We start from the raw sequence: 20979 nt of genomic DNA on the forward strand, positions 1-20979 counted from the left end.
CCGCCCTCTCAGATCATCATCTGCTATTCATCTTACTGTTCCGTCCTCACACCTTATCACTATGGGGAACAGAGCTTTCAGTCGCTCTGCTCCTCGGCTCTGGAACTCTCTGCCTCCTGCACTAAGAAATATTGACTCCCTCTCCGTATTTAAGACACAGCTCAAAACACATCTGTTTAAACTGGCTTATTCGCTTTAATGCTGATTTTATCTGTTGTCACGCTCTGTTTTGTAATTTTAACTTATTTTATGTATTTTATGACTATTGTTCCTTTTATTAATTGTGTTTTTTGTAAGGTGACCTTGGGTTTCTGAAAGGCGCCCTCAAATAAAATGTATTATTATTATTATTATTATTAAAGTCCAATGAATAGCTTGAAATGGCACAAAGGTAAGTGGTGAGCTGCCAGAGGTTAGATTACCCAAAACTGAAAAATAATGTACATTTCAAAATTATACCAAAAGGCCTTTTTCAAGGACACAACATGGGTTAACAATTCAAAGCTGTTCTGCAGCAGTGAAGGTTGATCAAGCCTTGAAAGCTGGTGCTACTAATTCCTACAGGTGTTCCAACTTGGATTACTTCCAACCCCCTCTGTCTGCATAAAACAGTGTTGAACACACTGTGGTGCCATACCCTAGTGAGCATCAGCTGAACAGTACTGTACTGCAGAAAGTAGTGTGTTGCTACAAAAATGGTGAGAAAAAGACCATTAACAGTGGAAGAGAGAGAGACCATCATAACACTTAAAAATGTGCGTCTGTCCTGACAGAGAAAGTCAAAGTGTCAGTGAGTACAGTTTCCTTCACCGTCAAACGCACTGAGAAACAAACTGTGACAGGAAGAGGTCTGCAGACCCAAAGACACGACTGAATCAGAGGACAGGTTTCTGAGAGTTAACAGCTTGTTTGATAGACGGCTCACAGGACAACAGCTTCAAGCACAGCTATCTCAAAGAGCTTCATGATGTAGTCACCTGAAATGGTTTCATTTCACAGGTGTGCCTGTCAGGGTTCATTTGTGGAGTTTCTTGCCTTCTTAATGGGGTTGGGACCATCAGGTGTGTTGTGCAGAAGTCAGGTTGGTACACAGCTGACAGCCCTGTTTGACAAATGCATTAATTTATAATATGGCAAGAACCAATGAGGTAAGTAAAGAGAAATGACAGCCCATCAGTCAGTCTGGAAAATTGCTAAAACTCTGAATGTGGATACATTCATCCGAGTCCCCAGGCTCAGAAATCACAAGTTAACAGCAGCTCAGATTAGAGCCCAGATAGATGCCACACAGAGCTCCAGTAGCAGACACATCTCTACATGTTCAGAGGAGACTGTGTGAATCAGGCCTTTATGGTCAATCAGCTGCTAAGAAACCATGACTAAGGAAAAGCAACAAGCAGAAGAGATTTGTTTGATCCAAGAAACACAAGGATGGACATTAGACCAGTGGAAATCTGTGCTGTGGTCTGATGAGTCCAAATCTGAGATCTTTGATTCCACCCACCGTGTCTTTGTATGACGCTCATGAAGGTGAACGGATGGTCTCCACATGCATGGTTCCTGGATATTTTTGAATGTTTGCAACGCCGCCATCTCTTACAGTCGCCAGAACCTAGGTTTTAAATATAGTTTGTCTGTTTCTGGCGACTATCAGCGAACACACAACATCCTGGTGGAGATAGCGAGACCGCCAGGGTCACCGTGGATGGTCTGCCCGCCCAGCAAGCGTAGAAGGCGACGGAGGGAAAGAAAGCAGAAGAGGGGATGCCGGTCGGGCTCAGACGCTAGGCTACGCAAACATCCACACTGGCCAGCACTTCCGAGCCTTTTCCTATCGAACGCCAGATCCATCACCCACAAACTTGACGAATTGGAGCTACAGATAGCCAACACAAGCTTTGCACGTAACTGCAGCATTATTCTTATTACGGAGACGTGGCTTCACCCGCTGATTCCCGACGCTGCAGTCGAGTTAGCAGGCCGCACGCTACACCGGCATGACAGAAACAGCAACTCAGGTAAAAGCAGAGGAGGGGGGCTATGTGTTCTCGTGCAGACCTTTTTACATCCCGAGGGAGTTTACAGTAGTTATTGTGATAGCTGTTTATATACTGCCGGATGCTAACGTTAGCACGGCTCTCAGCCTCTTGCTCAACACCATAAACAAACAACAGCTTGCCCACCCCGATGGGGTTTTTATTGTCGCCGGCGACTTTAACAAAGCGTGCCTAAAGACTGTGCTTCCTAAATTTGTCCAGTTCGTGGACTTTGCTACGAGAGGAGAACATACTTTGGACCATGTCTATTCAAACATCAGGCATGCTTTCAGAGCGACACCCCTCCCCCACCTGGCTGGATCTGACCACCTCTGCATGTCCCTCACCCCCACCTACACCCCCCTGCTGAGAAAAACAAAGCCCCAGACAAAGACAATAAAAACCTGGCCTGAAGGAGCCCTTTCTCAACTGCAGGACTGCTTCTCAACAACTGTATGGGATTTATTCTCCAGCCACAACCTCCAGGAGTACACGGACACTGTACTCTCGTACATCAGGAACTGTGTTGACAATGTCACCGTCAACAAAAGGGTCAGGGTGTTTCCAAATCAAAAACCCTGGATGAATAGCGAAGTGCAATCCCTCCTAAAAAGCCGCAACACTGCCTTCAAGTCAGGGGACAGGGCTGCGTATAGGGCGGCCAGGGCAGACCTGAGTAGAGGCATCAGGAAAGCTAAGGCTGCCTATAGGAGGAGGATTGAAGATCACTTTGTTGACAACGACCCCAGAAAAATGTGACAGGGGATCAATCACATTACCAACTACAGAAGCAATAACCAGGCAACATCTAGGACTGATGCCTCACTGGCTGAGGATCTAAACCGTTTCTTCGCCCGCTTTGAGACGACCAAGCCCTCAGCTGCCACACCACTTCCACCCGCCCCCAGCACTGGCACACTAACACTCAGGGAGCACCAAGTGAGGTGTGTTCTAAGGTCAGTGAATCCCAGGAAGGCGGCAGGTCCTGATGGAATACATGGAAAGGTTCTCAGAGCATGTGCTGACGAACTGACCGGAGTCTTCACTAAAATCTTCAACCTTTCCTTGTCATCAAACACCGTCCCGCCCTGCCTCAAAACCTCCACCATCATCCCCATCGCCAAGAAGACAGCTGTGGCCAGCCCAAATGACTACAGGCCTGTTGCACTTACGCCTGTAGTGATGAAGTGCTTTGAGAGACTGGTCTGTCAGCACATCAGGGCCGGTCTGCCTCCCACTCTGGACCCCCACCAATTTGCCTACAGGACAAATCGTTCCACCGAGGACGCCATCACCATAGCGCTCCACACTGCGCTGAGTCACCTGGAGCACCGAGGAAGCTATGTGAGAATGCTCTTTCTGGACTTCAGCTCAGCATTCAATCATATCATCCCGGAGATCCTGGTCCAGAAACTGTCTCACCTGGGACTCTCCACCCCCATCTGCCTCTGGATCAAGGACTTCCTGACAAATAGACCACAGTCTGTCAGACTCGGCCCCCACCGGTCCAGCACCATCACACTCAGCACCGGGTCTCCACAAGGATGTGTTTTGAGTCCCCTCCTGTTTACGCTCTACACATCCGACTGCTCCCCTACCCATCTCTCAAACACCATCATAAAGTTCGCGGATGACACCACAGTGGTTGGACTCATCTCAAGGGGGGATGAGTCGGACTACAGAGATGAGGTCAACAGACTGACTGAGTGGTGTTCAGTTAACAACCTCCAACTGAACACCACGAAAGCTAAAGAACTTATCTTGGACTTCAGGAAGGGCAGAGCAGACCCGGTCCCACTCTACATCCACGGGAGCTGTGTGGAGAGGGTACACTCCATGAGGTTTCTGGGCGTGCAGATATCTGATGACCTCTCCTGGACTGCAAATACTACGGCGGTGGTAAAAAAGGCCCAGCAGCATCTCCACTTTCTGAGAGTGCTCAGGAGGAACAACCTGGAGGAGAGGCTGCTGGTGACATTTTACAGAGCCACCATAGAGAGCATCCTAACGTACGGCATAACAACATGGTATGCAGGGTGCTCAGCTGCAGACAGGAAAGTACTGCAGAGGGTCATCAACACAGCCCAGAAGATCACTGGCTGCTCTCTGCCCAGCCTGGAGGTCACTGCAAACTCTCGGTACCTCAGCAGAGCTGGCAATATCATCAAGGACCACTCTCACCCCAGCAACCAACTGTTTGAACTATTACCGTCAGGCCGACGGTACAGGTCACATAAAACCAGGACAAAAAGATTCAGGGATAGCTTCTTTCCCAGAGCTATCACCGTAGTAAATAAGCACAAAAACAATTGAACCTATTCCATACCGTCACTGTCATTATATTATGCTGCTATTCATACTGTCATTATATTAATGCTGCTATCCTGTATATATTGTACATACTATTGTTTGAGTACTTACGATTGTTTTTTTTTTGTACTTTTTATATTTTACATTTATATTTATTATTGAAACTTGCACCAAGGGAGTGGCACTCCAATTTCGTTGTACTCTGTACAATGACAATAAAGGCTATTCTATTCTATTCTATTCTATTCCTACTGTGAAGCATGGAGGAGGAGGTGTGATGGTGTGAGAGTGCTTTGGTGGTGACACCATTACTGGGATTTTTTTCAAAATTGAAGGCACACTGAACCAGCATGGCTGCCACAGCATCCTGCAGCGACATGCCACCTCATCCAGTTTGTGTTTAGTTGGACCATCATTTATTTTCCAACAGCACAATGAGCCCAAACACACCTCCAGGCTGTGTGAGGGCTGTTTGACCAAGAAGGAGAGTGATGGAGTGCTGCACCAGACAGCCTGGCCTCCACAGTCACAGTGACCTAAACCCAATGGAGACGGTTTGGGATGAGATGGAGCGCAGAGTGAAGGCAAAAGGACCAACAGGTGCTCAGCATCTCTGGGAACTCCAAGACTTTTGGAAAACCATTTCTGGTGACGACCTCATGAAGCTCAGAGAGAGAGTGCCAAGAGTGTGCAAAGCAGTAATCAAAGCAAAGGGTCGATATTTTAAAGTATCTGAAATATAAAACATGTAAATATTCATAAAAATAATGAAAACTATTAAATGAGAAGATGTCATTTCAGTCCGTGGTGCACCAAAATAATTTTCCTTAATACAGCTATAATTGTGCTAACTTTTGTGAATGTGTTTGTTTTTGCAGTAAACTGGATGAGGATAATCTCTACATGGCCTACGCAGACATCATGGCTAAGGTATCTGTTATCTGAGTACCAACACTTTTGAATTGAGACTCACATAGCTGGCTTAGCATAGACGGTGAAAAAAACCGGTTATTGTTCTGTGTGCTGTTTATGTCATAGACCAGGGCTGATGCTTTTGGGCTGATGGATTACTTGCAGGGTGCTGTACTGCCTAATCAAATCACTTATTGCAACTGGCACCTCCCCTACCTTCAGTGTAGAATAGTTTAGTGTGGCCTGAAAAGCTAAGAGAGGAAAAAGAAATGGAAAAACAGATGCACCAAACTGTGGCAAATTAACCAAATGTTAGCAGCTGCACTGTTAACAGTAGCACTAGCAGTTACTAGTCCAGAAGACTAGTTACTAGTCTTCTGGATGGTAGAGTTGTTGTTGGTTTAGGATACTGTTAATATATCACTGCTTAGGGATTGCAGTCCGAATTGGGTCTGCTGGGTATATTTCTTCAGACACTTTATGCTGTCAAGGCCGGGAGACCAGTACGTGGGAGTGAACATAAGTGCAGACACAATACAGAGCGGAAATAAGATTTCACAAGTTTTATTGAAATCACAGAATAAACTATGGTGAGACATGAATACGTGGCAGGGGTTGCTCTGGAGGTGGGTAGCCGTCTGAGTGTTGAATGAGTGAGTTGGGTTCCAACCTTGCATTCTAGTAATCCAGAGGAAGCAGCAGGCAGGAGGACAGGCAGGTGAGAGCAGTGAGTAATTTAAGTCGAGAGAAGCAAGTTGCAGAATGAAGCTGGGATTTGACTGTGGAGACCAGCGTCCAGAGGAAGGAGTAAGGTGGTGACTTGACGAGATTGCTAAAGGCACAAAAGAGATCAAGTACTTGGCATGAACAAAGAAACGAAGGGGTGAAGAACTGATGGCAACACTGGTTTTAAATACTGTCTTGCTGAATGCCACAGATGGAAAACACGTGGAGAAGTGTAGGTGTTGAACCAGGGCTCCACCCCAAAAGGCAGATGCAGAGCGCAAGGCCAGGACAGAAAACCACTGAACACTCACCTGGATCATGACATATATAAACACAAAGATTGGTGTCTTTAGCTTTAGGACCAACCAGGTTCCCCAAAATAAAAAAAAAACCTCTTTGTGGTGAACACCTACACATCGAATAAAAAATTAAAGCATGTGAGACTCAATCATGCACACTTTGCCTGGCAAAGATTCTTTTTATATTGTTTATTTTACTTTACTTAACATGCCAGGCATTGTCAGGCACCAGGAGGAACCCAGGATCCAATGCATCACCATAGGGTCTGACAATGAGTCCAACGATTTCATCCCATTACTTAATGGGAGTCAGGGTGCCATTACCTAGTCTGTTAGAGGTTTGTGCGTCTGTCCATGGATATGCCTCCCCCAGACCAGTCATACTGAACGATGTTACAGGCGGCATAATGTTCTCCACAGCTTCTCTAGACCCTTTCACATCTGTCACATGTGCTCAGGGTGAACCTGCTATCATCTGTGAAAAGGATAGGGCACCAGTGGTGGACCATTCTGGTATTCTACGGCAAATGCCAGACAGGCTCTACAGTGCTGGGCAGTCAGCAGAGGGTTGACAAGGGGAAGCTATGTCCCCAGGCCACCATCATAAAGTCGTTTGTTGATTGTTGATCAGAGACATTCATGTCAGTGGCCTCTCAATTTACCGGTCGATCTACCCTCACCTATAGTCACGAGCTGTGGGTAGTGACCGAAAGAACGAGATCGCGGATACAAGCGGCAGAAATGAGCTTCCTCCGAAGGGTGGCTGGCCTCTCCCTTAGAGATAGGGTGAGAAGTTCAGCCATTCGGGAGGGGCTCAGAGTAGAGCCGCTGCTCCTCCACATCGAAAGGAGCCAGCTGAGGTGGTTCGGGAATCTGACAAGGATGCCTCCTGGGCGCCTCCTGCGTGAGGTGTTCCGGGCATGTCCCACCGGGAGGAGGCCCCGGGGCAGACCCAGGACACGCTGGAGAGATTATATCTCTCGGCTGGCCTGGGAACGCCTTGGTGTTTCCAGGGACAAGCTGGAGGAGGTGGCTGGGGAGAGGGAGGTCTGGGCTTCTCTGCTTAGGCTGCTGCCCCTGGATAATTGGAAGAAAATGGATGGATGGATGGATGGATGGTCCTGCTGCAGGTCATTTTGTAGAACTCTGGCAAGTTTCATCCTGTTCATCTTTGCACAAAGCAGCAGATACCGGCCCTCCCCATCATTCGTAACATCTGGTTTAAAAAAACAAAGATGGTGACACCGAAAACACTAAGTTTGATGCCTCAGTGCTTTGGAACTTCCCGTCGCTGATGTGGCTATATCTATCCTAAGTAAACAGTCTGTAGTTTGTATGCTTTTTTTTTCACCTTTCTCCCTTCCTTCAGAGTTGCCATGATGAAGAGGATGACGATGGAGAAGTGAAGAGTTTTGAAGTAGGTGATCAGTCGGTCTTGAATCTTCCACTAGTCTCTAGTTTTTAGCAGTTTCATTTTTAGATGGTCTGCAATGATATGCGTCACCTTTCTAACAAAGGAAAAAGAGATGGAGAAGCAGAAGCTGTTGTATCAGCAGGCTCGGCTGCACGACCGTGGCGCTGCTGAGATGGTGCTCCAAACCATCAGTGCTAGTAAAGGTAAGTCTTGGCTATCACCCCCTACTCTTTACTGTAACTCAGTGGTGGCAAATATATTACGGCCCTTGTGATAGAACCAGGCTGTCCAATCCCTATGCCTGCTTACTCATTGATGTGTTAAAAGTAATTTGTTCTGGATATGACTGTTTGGGAGCCTTCTCGATTTTTCAGTTGATTTTTTTCTGTACTTCTCACATTATAACAATATGTGAACTGTAACCGATAATAATCAGGATGTGTTAATACCTCTCTGACATTCTGGTTTAAAAATATGCTGTGCAAAAAAATATTAGTAAAATAATAAAAGTTTCAATTGTTCTTTGTTATAAACAAATTTAAAAAGCTAACAAATGCTAGTGAGTCATTTCGAGTGGGTGTTCCTCTCCTCCAGGTGAGATGGGTCCCATGGTGGCATCTACTCTGAAACTGGGCATAGCTATTCTCAATGGTGGGAACTCAACCGTACAGCAGGTAATGCTTCGCTACTTCACTGTTATTTATATTGACTGCTGGATTATAGCTATATTATCTATTTTCAAATGTTATTTATACAAAGCATACTCAAAGTAACTGGTACAAGTGTGAAATATAATGCATCTATTTCACTGAAATTTAAAATTTTTCTCATAGATTTTTACCTCTCAGTTGTAAAAGGTTTTGTCATCACCCTGGGTGGACAGGCGACGTGGACACCTACGTTTGTGAATGAACTTGAGAACGATGCAACATAGAATTTTGAAATTGACACCATGGGTGTATCTATTAAAGATATCAGATGAGTTCAAATCTCAGTAACCTTGGCTTCAAGGTCAAGGTTCGGAGGTCAAATTTTATGAAAATCTTGAGAATGCAGCGCAAAAGGGCTGAAATTGATACTATGGTGTACTGCAACACACCTTTGTGTTATGTTGCCCAGTAAGACACACAGTGTTTTAAGATGCACTGGTCTTTATTTACAATTTAGCCTTACCGGGTTGTTATCACCAGATTTCTTACTGAAGGTGCCTCCTCATGCGCAGCCATCTGCTCTCAGTTCCTGTTCCTCCTCTAGGTCCTGGCACTGCTCCCTGAACCCACTGCACCACCCCTCCCCCCGCAGCTGAGGCACAGTCCACGGCCCACCACATAGCCCTACAAATTCCCCTGGAGAGAAAATCAGCCCTGAGTATGTGGGCCCTGGCCTGTGGATCACCTTGAACTTATAAGGCTGGCAAGCCAGATATGACTGGGTGATCTAGGCATTGACATCTTTCATGTGGTGGAGCCACTGCAGTGGGGCACGATCTGAACAGGGAGGTAATAACGAAGAGAGTCCACCACCCGCTGGATCGCCAGGCACTGCCATGCTCTACCTGGTTTCTTGTTCTGAGAGTTTCCAACTGATGTAGACAGCGTGATGGTCAACCCCTCTTACTTGCTGGGATGAAACAGCCCCCAGCCCTCTGCTCAACGTGTCAGTCTGCAGAACACAAAGGAAGAAAAAGTCTTCATTACCTTACACTGTCTGGCACTGCTCCGTCCACTGGACAAGATCTGGTTCACCCTTTTAGGGGAGATCAGTCAAGGGACTGGTGACCTCCGCAAATGTTGAGTTGAACCAACAATAGTAACCAGCCAGCCCCAGCAACCACTTCACCTCCTTTTTGGCCCCGAGATGCGGGCAGCTTGCAGTGGTTGTGGTTTTCTCCATTTGAGAATGCAACTGCCTGCCTCCCAGGTGGTACCCCAGATACTGTACCTCCCTCTGTCCAACCGCACACTTCTTCATGTTGGCCTTGTGCCCTGCCTGCCTCAGGAACTCCAGGGCTGCAGGCCACCTGCTGCATATGATTCGATGTCACCATGGATGGTCCATGGATCCATGGATGATCATCCAGCTAGGCAGTGGCGTATGCAGCATGTGGACACAGCATCCTGTCTGTGAAGTGCTGGAAAGTGGCTGGGGCTCTAAACAAGCCAATGGAAGTGTGACCATTTGGAACAATCTGTATGGACTGGAGAAGGCCATTTTTTTGTCCAGAGACAAGTCTGCCAGTAGCTCTTGATTAAATCCAGCATAATGATAAAACGAGCAGTACCTAACCAATCCATAAGCTTGTACCTGAGGCATGGGGTAAGCGTCAAACTGTGACACCTCCTTCACCTTGTGGTAGTCCACGCAGAACAATATAGACCCAGCTTTCTACACCACAAAAACTATGGGGCTACACCAGATGTTTTGTGACTCTTCTATCACCCCTATCTCCAGGATAACAGCCAATTCTTTCTGAGTAATTTGTCTTTTCTGCTTAGGCAATCTATAAGGGTGTGAATGCACTGAAACCCCAATGCACATTTCAAAATGGTACTCTGTGAGAGTGGTGTGACCATGCAGGGGAGAGCCTGCAACCCTGTCCGACTGCACCTTTTCATAGTCAACATCCCACACTCACTCTGTGACCAATAGTTCTTGCCGCTTGGCAGGTAATTTTGAGATGGATAAAGGGAGCAACACAAGTACTTTAACTCCCAGTGAAAATTGTCTCAGCCAAGCTCCCCAATTGTACAGGTGAATGGCCTGTATTTGTATAGCGCTTTACTAGTCCCTAAAAAAATGAGAGTCTAGCCTGCAATCTCTATTTTGCTCATCCTAATGAATACACTTAAAAATTATAGACTTTCCAGTCTAGTTCAACCGCTCTACCAACCCGTCATTCTGAGGGTGATGAATGCTTGGCCAAACATATTTGATGGACAGTAATTAAACAGTTCTTTTAGTGTACAAGACATGAAGCCCTGGTCAATCAGTGTCTCTTCCAGGATGCCACTACTTCAGAATATCTGTTGCATAATCCACCAAAAGTAATACAAAGTGATACCCTCATGCACTATGGTGAAATGGCCAGATGAGATCCATGCCAGTGCACTTAAATGGACCCTCCATTAGTGGTAATGAGTACAACATCCTGGGCTGGATGCACACCACAGGCGCACATCCCTTCAAATGCCCAAAAAAAAAAAAAAAACAGGCCATGATTTGTTCCCTTTTTTTATTGCATGTGGCCAGTAATTGGGTTATAATGAGCTGCCTGTAAGATATTTCTTAATGGCTTTTCTGCACCATCAACTGGGTGTGCCTGCGTGGAGCCCGAGTCCACCATAGCCCGGTCTGTACCCACTTGGCACCTTACTAGAGTACTGTATACTCCTGGACCAGAGGAAGTCGCTGGAGGGCCAGTGACATGGAACACTCGCCCCGTCTCCATCAAGCGGGCACTCCCAGTGGACATGTCCCAGCCGCAACTCCAGCACTCTTGCCCCAACAAATGTGCTGCTCTCGTTGAGGGACGCAAGAGAACCCACACAGGGAGAAGCGTCATTACATGTTGGTGCCATTAAATGTTGGTGCCATTAAATGTTGGTGCCATTAAATGTTGGCAGCCAGTGCACTACAGCTGCTGGCTACAGTGGGACCTCGCGGGGTTTCCTTCTCCGGGCCCGGACAAGCCAACTTGCTACCAGCTCCTGCGGCGCCAGGTGATCCTCAGCCAGTATCACATGAAAATGGACCCCGTTCCACTTTTTCCACTGTGAGCCACCTCGTGAACTTCTCCAATGTTAGCATATTCAGCAGCCTTTCCCCTTCATTGGGCCAGTCTGCAGGCACCTGGCCACCGCCTTATGGAGCCACCTGGCATAGGCAAATGGCCAATCCCTCAGCTCCATCCAGAACCAACAGGAGTGGTCTTAGGGTGGTGAAGCAGATCTAGGATCACTCAATGGACATCAGGAAAGTAAGTTTTTGCTACGACCAGAAGGCTAAGTGCTGCCATCTGGGCCTCCCTGATGATCTCCAACTCTGTTGGCCAGTCTCCCGTCGCACTGCCCTCTAAACCAACTGCACCACCCCTCCCCTGCAACTGAGCTACAGACCCCACCCTTCCACACAGATCTACTAAAAATCTCATACGAGTCTGAACCTCACTGACCTTGACCTGAAGGTCAAGGCTAGAGGTCAAGTTTTCTGAAAGTCTTGTGAATGTGATAATTGGAGAAGTAAGTCATCCAGGACTTTGACACTGATAACATAGGAGTAGTAAAAATCTCGGACAAGTTGGAATCTCAGTGTCCTTGACCTCAAAGTTAGAAGTCAGAGATCAGGTTTTTGGAAAACCTTGCGAATCCGATAACTTGAGAAGAAGGGGATGTACGATTTTGAAATACATACTGTAGGTGTATCTACTAGGAGGCTGAGGGGTACCACCACCAGTATTTTTATTTTAATGACAGATGTAGACTGTTTTTTGTCAAATCTGAGTAAACTCCAGTATCTTATTGTGCTTTCACTGTGTCATCTTTAACAGAAAATGTTAGATTATCTGAAGGACAAGAAGGACGTGGGCTTCTTTCAGAGTCTGGCTGGTCTCATGCAGTCATGCAGGTATAAATAAGATTTCCTATTTCAGGGCTGAAGCAAGTATTTGTTGTCATCATGTAGAGGGTCTAACTCTTTGTTGTGTTATATGAAAAAAAGAGAGATGTGATAAAAGTAGTTTTCCATGCACCAAGACATCTCCACTGTCTTGTATACTGCGTTATGCCATCTTGAGCAGTAGTGAAGATATGTAAGGATACTCTTTGTAAACTTAGATTCAGCTTTCACTACTGTCCATCTGGTCACCAAACCTACTGGCTTACAACTTTCACACCTGTCTACCACAGGATCAGTGACCTTCTGACTAATCGAATGCAGATGGTTAGATTAGGCCCCTGCTTCTCTTTCACTGTCACATTGAACACCAGCATTATTAAGCTGTGTGTTGAACCTCCTTTTACATCCTCTCTACCCTCTGCATCCCTATCAATTTTCCACACACCACAGCTAAGTTTGATGATGAGAAGACTGTAGTTGGCACATCTCAGAAGAAGATGTGACAGCCTTTGTAGATGAAGCCCCAGGATGGGATACAGAGAACAACCCTTAGCTCTACCAAAACCAAAGAACTCATGATAGATTACTGGAGGCACAACAAATATCATAACCCAATACACATTGATAGAGACTGTGTGGCAAAGGTTCCTGCCTTCGAGTTTCTTGGTATACAAGCTTCAGAAAATCACTCCTGGTCCAGAGACTGCACTTATCAAGGCACAGCAGAGATTACACTTCTTGAGAAACTCCCCCTTCATTGCCATTCTGCATCTCTGTAAGATGTGCTGACAGCTCAGTGGCAGACAGAAAATCCCTTCAGAGGATCTTAAAGTCTTCCCAGAAACTAGCTGTACTCTAAACTCGCTTCTTTGGGGAAACTTTCAGCTCTCACTGCCTTAGCAGAGAAGAAAACATGATTCCATTTTGCACATTACCTGTTGAAGTTACTGCACTTTGGCAGACGATTCAGGTCCCTGTAATCATGAACAAACAGATTTATGAACTGCTTCTGTTCCAGAACCATACTAGAACTGAACTCTGCCAAACACTTATCTTGACTGACTGCCCAGCAAAACAGTAGTTACCTTTGCATTACAAGTACATGCTTCACTCTACCGTAGTGCAGTAATTCATATTGTATTAAATTCTAGTTATTGTGTTCTCTTGTACTGTTGTGTGTTATATTTCATATCATTATTTCTGTTATATTTGCCAGCACCTTCTGCAAATTTGGTTGTACTTTGTGCAATGTTATTAATCTGATCTAGCGGGCAACTTTGTGTGCTCAGCACTTTTGTTTTTCAGGAAATGGCGAACTGTACAAACTCTTTTAGCAGGGTTTAAATTATTATTGTTTATATGTTGAGGTTGTTGTCATTTTGGCTGCAAAAGTTTTACTTGGTTCTATTTGCTGACAGTATTCCTAGGAAGGTAGTAAAAGGCACAGTTGTAGCAGAGAAAAAAAAAGCCACCAAACAACTCAAATAAACCAGATGTCAATTTAGGAAGAGTGTATGTCAGCCTGACTGAGCAAATGTACAGACCATACACACATAAAGGAGATGGACAATGGGGCATTCAAGACAACAATGAAATAAAAACATTGAAAACCACATGAGAGGCCAATATTCAACATAAACATGGAATAAAACTGCTGGTCAGAGACTTGCACATATAGGATAAATCCACGGAAAAGGAAAACACTCATCAAACAAGGGCAAGACAAAAACACGAATAGAGCAGAAATGCGATGGATGTAGTGATTCACACTATATTTGTCTTTGTTTTAGTGTTCTGGATCTAAATGCATTTGAGAGGCAAAATAAAGCAGAGGGACTGGGAATGGTGACAGAGGAAGGATCAGGTAAGATTCCCCATGTTTATACCTTTTGGGCTAATTTTGAAAAAATACAGAAACGAAAACCAAAATTTATGAAACATCTCTTTTTCCGGGATGGAGTTTGACGACCTTAACTTTCTACCTATTGAAAGCATAGAGAATGTTAATATTAAAATACTTAACTTATCTAGGTCTAGTTAAAGTATTTAATTAACCTAAAGATGGTCAGTTTAAAGCTGCTTTTAAAACAACACAATATTCTGAAATAACCTTCAACACTGTAGAAACATTAAGATTGTAGAGAGCCACCATTTATTTTTCACATTGTTCGTTATAATCAATAAAAAGGTTTTTTGTTGTTTTTTCCTGTGTAAATGAGGTGGTAATTCAGTGTTGCTGGTTTGCGTGCATTATCAAGTATGATTTTCTGATGTACAAGCGTGCTGATGATTTGTCTTGTACATCTCTTGTTTGTAAACATTACAAAGACTTTTCAAACCATAAAAATATGTCGCCACTCTTCCCAACTCCATGAAAAAAGTACAGTATTCCTCTTAGTAGTATAGTAGTCAACACATTAAAAATTATAATTTGATTATCCAAATATAAAAATGTATATTAGTGTTACTGACAGTGTATTATACAGTGTTTCACCTTGTACAGTGCTCCTATCCCTGAAGACTACATTAGGAAATGATAAGAAAGCTAGAAGTCATACCAAATGTTGACTTTCAAAATGATTAACACTGTACAAACTGTTTTTGCCTGTCTTTGTCCCTCAGGACTTTTACATAGTACTGTAAATGCATATCATTGATGACAAAAGCAAATAAAAAAGGTTCTGGTAGTATATTTTTATATATTTTAGGTTTTCTTTTAATACATATTTTTTTTATTCCACATGACGAAAAAAGCGCTCTTTTCCCTATATGTAATCTTTTCCTTTGTTTCTTACTTTCTTTCTTACTTTCTTTCTCTGTTTCTTTCTTCCCCCTGTTTTCCTGTTCTTATTTTGGTTTACTGCACTTTCTTTCCTCCCTCAGTCATCACTCATGAGCGTGGTAATTATGCCTTCTGCCATTTTCTTGTGTGTTGGTTGGCCTCTCTCGCTCTCTCTCTCACACATACACACACACACATGCACGCACGCACACACACATGTTGTGTCAGTTCTGTCCAGGTCCTGAGTGTGGACCTCTAAGGATGTCCTCAACCTGCTCAGTGCTTGAAGCAACTTTTTTTGCTTCAACTATTCTAGAGGTAGCCAGTTATTACCAAAGTCTTCTTGGTGCTTTTTATAATACCTCTGGGTCTGTAACTGATCTTTGTAGAAGATCTGTATTGAAGATACATAAATATTACTCCCCTTGTAATTTTAAGGTAAAATGTATCTTGTCATTCTTTTTAACAATAAGCAAACTCATTATGATACTTTGATGAAGAGTTTTAGAATTAAAAAATAAATAAATACATTTTAAAAGAAAAGAAAATCAAGACAAGGCGGAAGTCTTGTCTTGATTTTGTGGTGGAATCACAGTCTTCCTGCCACAACCTGCTGATCTATGGCTCCCCCTCATGATTTGTACAGTGTCTGGCACATTGTGAAAATTAGAAAATGACTAGTAGTCCCCCCAGCACAGCACACCTCCATCTGCCACCCACACCCCCGAATCTTACAGTTAAACTTATGTCAGCTGATTGTTGTGTCTCAGTACTGGAGATTGTATTGTGCTGGTTGTTAATTGTTGTGAATTGTACAACTCCCCTCTGTGTTCTCAGCCACAGTTTCTGTCTGTTTCTGGCATTCAGGGCTGCAATGAATAGATTGAATATGTCTAACCAGATACCAAATAAAATTGTAGACTAGACCTCTATTAAAGTTGCACACTTTAAGATTTTGGTCTGCAGCTTTCCAGTTTGGGTTTTAAACATTAACATTCACCAGGTCACCCAGCAATTAGGGATAGGGTTAATTTCATTTTAGTCATGTGGTAAACAAACCTTTCAATTCTCTTACTTGTTTTTTTCACCTCACAGTTCTGATATAATATTTTAAAAAGGTTACATGTATATAGTTGTTAAAAAGAAAGTACGCCCCCTTTGAATGCAAAGATCATAATTGTCTTTATCAGGTTCTAAAATGATTAAATGAACAACACATGGCATATTGAATGATGTCATTTATTTAACACACTTTAAGACAAAATGCAGAAGCAGCGTGTGATTATTGGATCTGCAATAACTGACAAGAAATATCCAGAAAAGTCCAGCCATGGCAATTCAATCAGAATGGATTCTGGACTTTGACTGGGCCATTGCAAAACCTTGATAGTTTTGTTTTTTAGCTGTTCTCTTGTAGATTTGCTAATGTACTTTACTCATTAACCCGTTGCATTGGCCCTGTTTGGGCTGTCGAACAGAAGGCCTCCCAAATATTTGACTCGAGAATGGTGGTATACAGAGGAGTTCATGTTGTCTGCAAGGTGCGCTGGTCCTGTGGCTGCCCCTTCACCACTGTGCCTATAGTAGTTGGTATGAAGCGTTTGTGTCGATATGTTGTTTGGTTTCGCCTGGTGTGCATTATGGACTGACATCTCCAGTTTGGCCTTGCATGCCTTAAAAACATTCGGCGTCATTTACAACAGTGTGTATTCAGAAATCAGTGATTCATGAATCTTTTGTGCCTGAATTTGTTTGTACTATATGAACATCCACTCCTTAAAAAATTGGCAACTATTTTGAGCGTTTCCCACTTGCGAATAGTCTCTGTCACCGCTGTTTCCACTGATGTTTTCTCTTTGGCACTGTGTTAATACAGATATGAAATCTCCCAACAAGCAAACTGCCAAAACTTCAGCTTTTGTAGTCATATTTGACAATGATCAGTTAATAAATTACACTGCCTTAGCAGCACCTGGCTGCTAATTACCCTTAATCCTAAAGATGCTCTTAGTTCTAACATAAATTTACTGTGGTGTATCACATCGTTGAAAAGCTGAGTTTGATTTCTCTAGCCAAAACCAGGCCTTACTACTGTCACACCTGTTTCCAATCAAGAAATCACATAAATAAGACCTCCCTGACAAAGTAGAGTACACCAAAAGATCCTCAAAACCAGATATCATGCTGCCATCCAAGGAAATTTAGGAACAGGTGACAAAAAAAGTAATTAAGATCTCTCAGTCTGGAAAAGGAAAAGCCATTTCTTAAACCTGTAGGACTTGAACGAACCACAGTGAGAGCCATTATCGACAGATAGCGAAAACAAGGAACAGTGGCAAACCTTCTCAGGAGTGACCAGCCGACCAAAGGTAACCCAAGACCGCAGCAACAACTCATCTAAGAGGTGACAAAGACCCCAGAACAACATCAGGCCTCATTTGCCTCAGTTTGTGTTCATGACTCCATCATAAGAAAGAGACTGGGCAAAAATGGCCTTCATGGCAGAGTTCCAAGACAAATCCACTGCTGGTAAAAGGAACATAAAGGCTTGTCTCAGTTTTGCCTGAAAACATCTTGATGATACCCAAGACCTTTGGGAAAATAGTCTGGGGACTGACTGATGAGACAAAAGTTTAACTTTTTAGAAGGTGTGTGTCCCGTTAGATCTGGTGTAAAAGTAACACAGCATTTCAGAAAAGAAAATCATACCAACAGTAAAATATGGTGATGGTAGTGTGATGTTCCAGGACTGTTTTGCTGCCCTAGGACGGAAGACTTGTGGTGTAAATGGAACCATGAATTCTGTTGTCTACCAAAACATCCTGAAGGAGAATGTCCGGACATATGTTTGTGTCCCCAAGCTGAAGTGCATTTGGGTTCTGCAGCATGACAATGATCCAAAATACACCAGCAAGTCCACCTCTTAATACTTACAAAGTGGCTTAATGAAAGTCCTGACCTGAATTCCACTGAGATGCTGTGGCTCATTGCCAGTTTGATAATCTGAAACATCTAAATGTGAAAAACGTATAAAAAATAGGAGCTCAAGAAGGGGGCAAACAGTTCTTCACACCACTGTATATCCGTGATCTCATTCTTATAGTCACTACCCGTAGCTCATGATCATAGGTGAGGGTAGGGATGTAGATCGACCAGTAAGTTCACAAAAGAAATGTAGACTGGCTGGGCAAACTCCCACTCACTCTGAAATATCCGTAGGAGGATGAAGAGCTGGTCCAGTGTTCCACGACCAGTACGAAAACAGCACTGTTCCTCCTGTATCCGAGGTTTGACTAATCAGAATCAGAAAGGGCTTTATTGCCAAATGTTGAGCAGGTTTACAACATTAGGAAATTGCTGCGGTGCTTCAGTGCAAACATACTGTCATAAAAAATATAAGAATAAGAATTAAAAGTGCTAAGTGGATAGATATATACATGATATATACATGAGTGCAGGTGGTGATCAGTGCCAAACATGGAATGATGCAGTGAACACAGCGTAGGGTCATGTGTTAGTGGTGGGAACAGTCATACGGTTTAATTAATTAATTAATTAATTAATTAATTAACTTTCCACCACACTAGACCTTCCCAGAGAGGCTGAGGAGTGTGATCCCCCTGTGGTTGAAGTACACACTCTAGCCCACCTTCTTAAAGCCCCCAGAGGCACATCTGCAGATTTCCATGCAATGCGTCAACCAGGACAACCCAGGGCCTTTAGGAATTTAGGATTCCTAACCACTTTGAGGCAGTCTTTTTCCATGGCCTCACTGAACTCCTCCCACACATAAGATTTTGCTTCATCTATCACCCGAGCACAAAAACAGCTGAAAGGTATGTGGCTCTGCTGGTACCTGTCAGCTGCTTCCAAAGTCCCTAAGGCTACACAAGCCCTGTAGGACTTCTTCAGCTTGATCGCTCCCTTCATCTCCAGCACCCACCATCTGGTTTGGGGATTACCATCATAACAGGTACCAACCACCTTGCCCCTTTCAGCATGCCCAACAATGGAGGTTGTTGAGCAACCTCCAACAACCTCCAGCAGCATTCCTTCGTCCCTCGGAAGGCTGGAGGTGAGAGTCGAAGATCTCATGAACCAGGGCTTCTGGCAGGTGTTTTCAGCACACCTTCACAATTCTGTCCAGCATCCTTCGCCGCCACCTGATTAAACCAACCGCCAGGTGATGATCAGTTGACAGCTGACACTGTCACAAAATCAATCACGGACTAGTGGACCTGATCATTGAAGTTTCCCAGTAGGACATCTCAGTCACCAGATGAAGCACCCCACCCAGTGACTCCAAGAAGGCTGGGTACTCTGAACTGTTGTTTGTGCTTATGCGCCAAACGACCAAACCCATTCCCTGACCTGAAGGCACAGTGAAACAACTTCCACCAGCCAAAACCACAATGTACAGGCACAATGTAAATAATGAAACAGTACGTCTTGTGTTGTTGTTCATCTTAAGATGGATTTCACTAATTTTAAGACCTGATAAGGTTTTTTTTTATGACCTAATTATGTAAAGCCTTCAAATTGAAAGGGGATGTACTTTCTTCTTCATGACTATACACACAGAGATACTCACACATTATATATGTATATATATGCACTGCTTAAAGTTAAAGGAACACTTTGAAAACATTGGATCCCAATGGGGTAAAAACCATGCTAGATATCTACTAATCTACTAATATGAACTGGGTAATGTGTTAGCAATGAAAGGACATTCATTGGAAATGAAACCAATGAAATCAGAGTGAAAAAATAATGTGCGCAGTTTAGTCCATTTTGCTGACATTTCCTTGCAGCAACTCAAACTTGGTAGTTTGTGTGGCCCCCACATGCTTGTATGTATGCCTAACAACATTAGCACATGTTCCTAATGAGATTAAGCACAGTGTCCTGGGGGATCTCCTCCCAGATCAAGACCAGGCCATCAGTGAGCTCCTGGGCCGTTGGAGGTGCAATCTAACAAGGTTGGATGGACTGAATGTAGTACATTTTACAAGTACCTGAGGTATACTGTTGGATTAGGTCTGGTGAACATAGGGGCCTGACTAATCAGTGGTATCACGTCTTTCATCCTCCAGGAACAGCTTGCATACTCTCACCACATGAGGCCATTGTCATGCACCAGGACCCACTGAACGACCATAGCGTCTGACAGGGCCTGACTTCCAATAGGTATCATCCCGATACCTGTTGGCAGTCAGGGTGCTATAGAGATTGAAAATGTGACATCATTCAGGGGTAAAACCGCAAAGGATTCTGGGAACACGTGGCAAGCGGTACTAGCGCACGCAGGCTTTCAATTGAAAACAGTCACACAGCGATAAAAAGAAACGCAAAAAATGTCAAGAAGCTGTTGTATTATTAACTGCAATAGCCGGTCGCATGACAGCCACGGGAAGCCGACGGGTAAAGAGATCGGTTGTTATCGGATTACGTCGTTGAAGAGAAATTGTTCGAGCCATGTTTCCGAAGTAACAAATAGCCGACGGATGGCCTGGATTGCAGCCATTCGAAGACCAAATATAAGGTCCCAGAACACTCCAGCTCACATGTTAGTCTGCTCCAAGCATTTACACAAAGGTCAGTGTTTTGTAGTAGGTAATACGTCATTTTTCATAACATAACTGGTGATATAGGTTACAAGCAAGTCTGGCACTGAACAGAAATTGTCGCACTATGCTCTTTTGTTTTATTGTGCATAAATAGTGAATTGTCCTGACAGAATATTGCGTTTCGCTTCTGTTATTATGGTACAATGACAAAAACATATACTTTTATTCACAGGATAAAACAGTTGTTTTGTATCACTAATTGCCCAGTACGATTACAGCATACAATATTATTGTCACTGCTACATTTCTGTGATGG

General features: G+C 43.9%; 1 protein-coding gene across 1 annotated transcript in view; it reads left to right on the forward strand.

Annotated features, from left to right (window-relative positions):
* The window catches only part of ryr2a (ryanodine receptor 2a (cardiac)), a 282131-nt gene that overhangs the window by 206238 nt on the left and 54914 nt on the right, over nt 1-20979 (forward strand). The window contains exons 83-89 of the mRNA XM_085361763.1: nt 5225-5276; nt 7653-7700; nt 7801-7900; nt 8292-8371; nt 12244-12320; nt 14102-14175; nt 15195-15212. Of these exons, the coding sequence (XP_085217889.1) occupies nt 5225-5276; nt 7653-7700; nt 7801-7900; nt 8292-8371; nt 12244-12320; nt 14102-14175; nt 15195-15212 (449 nt within the window). The remainder of the gene's footprint in view (nt 1-5224; nt 5277-7652; nt 7701-7800; nt 7901-8291; nt 8372-12243; nt 12321-14101; nt 14176-15194; nt 15213-20979) is intronic.

Source organism: Diplotaxodon limnothrissa, linkage group LG8, assembly GCF_057381915.1.
Source record: "Diplotaxodon limnothrissa isolate DT_005_m linkage group LG8, D_limnothrissa_male_GT1.1, whole genome shotgun sequence".
NCBI classification, from domain to species: Eukaryota; Metazoa; Chordata; class Actinopteri; order Cichliformes; family Cichlidae; genus Diplotaxodon; species Diplotaxodon limnothrissa.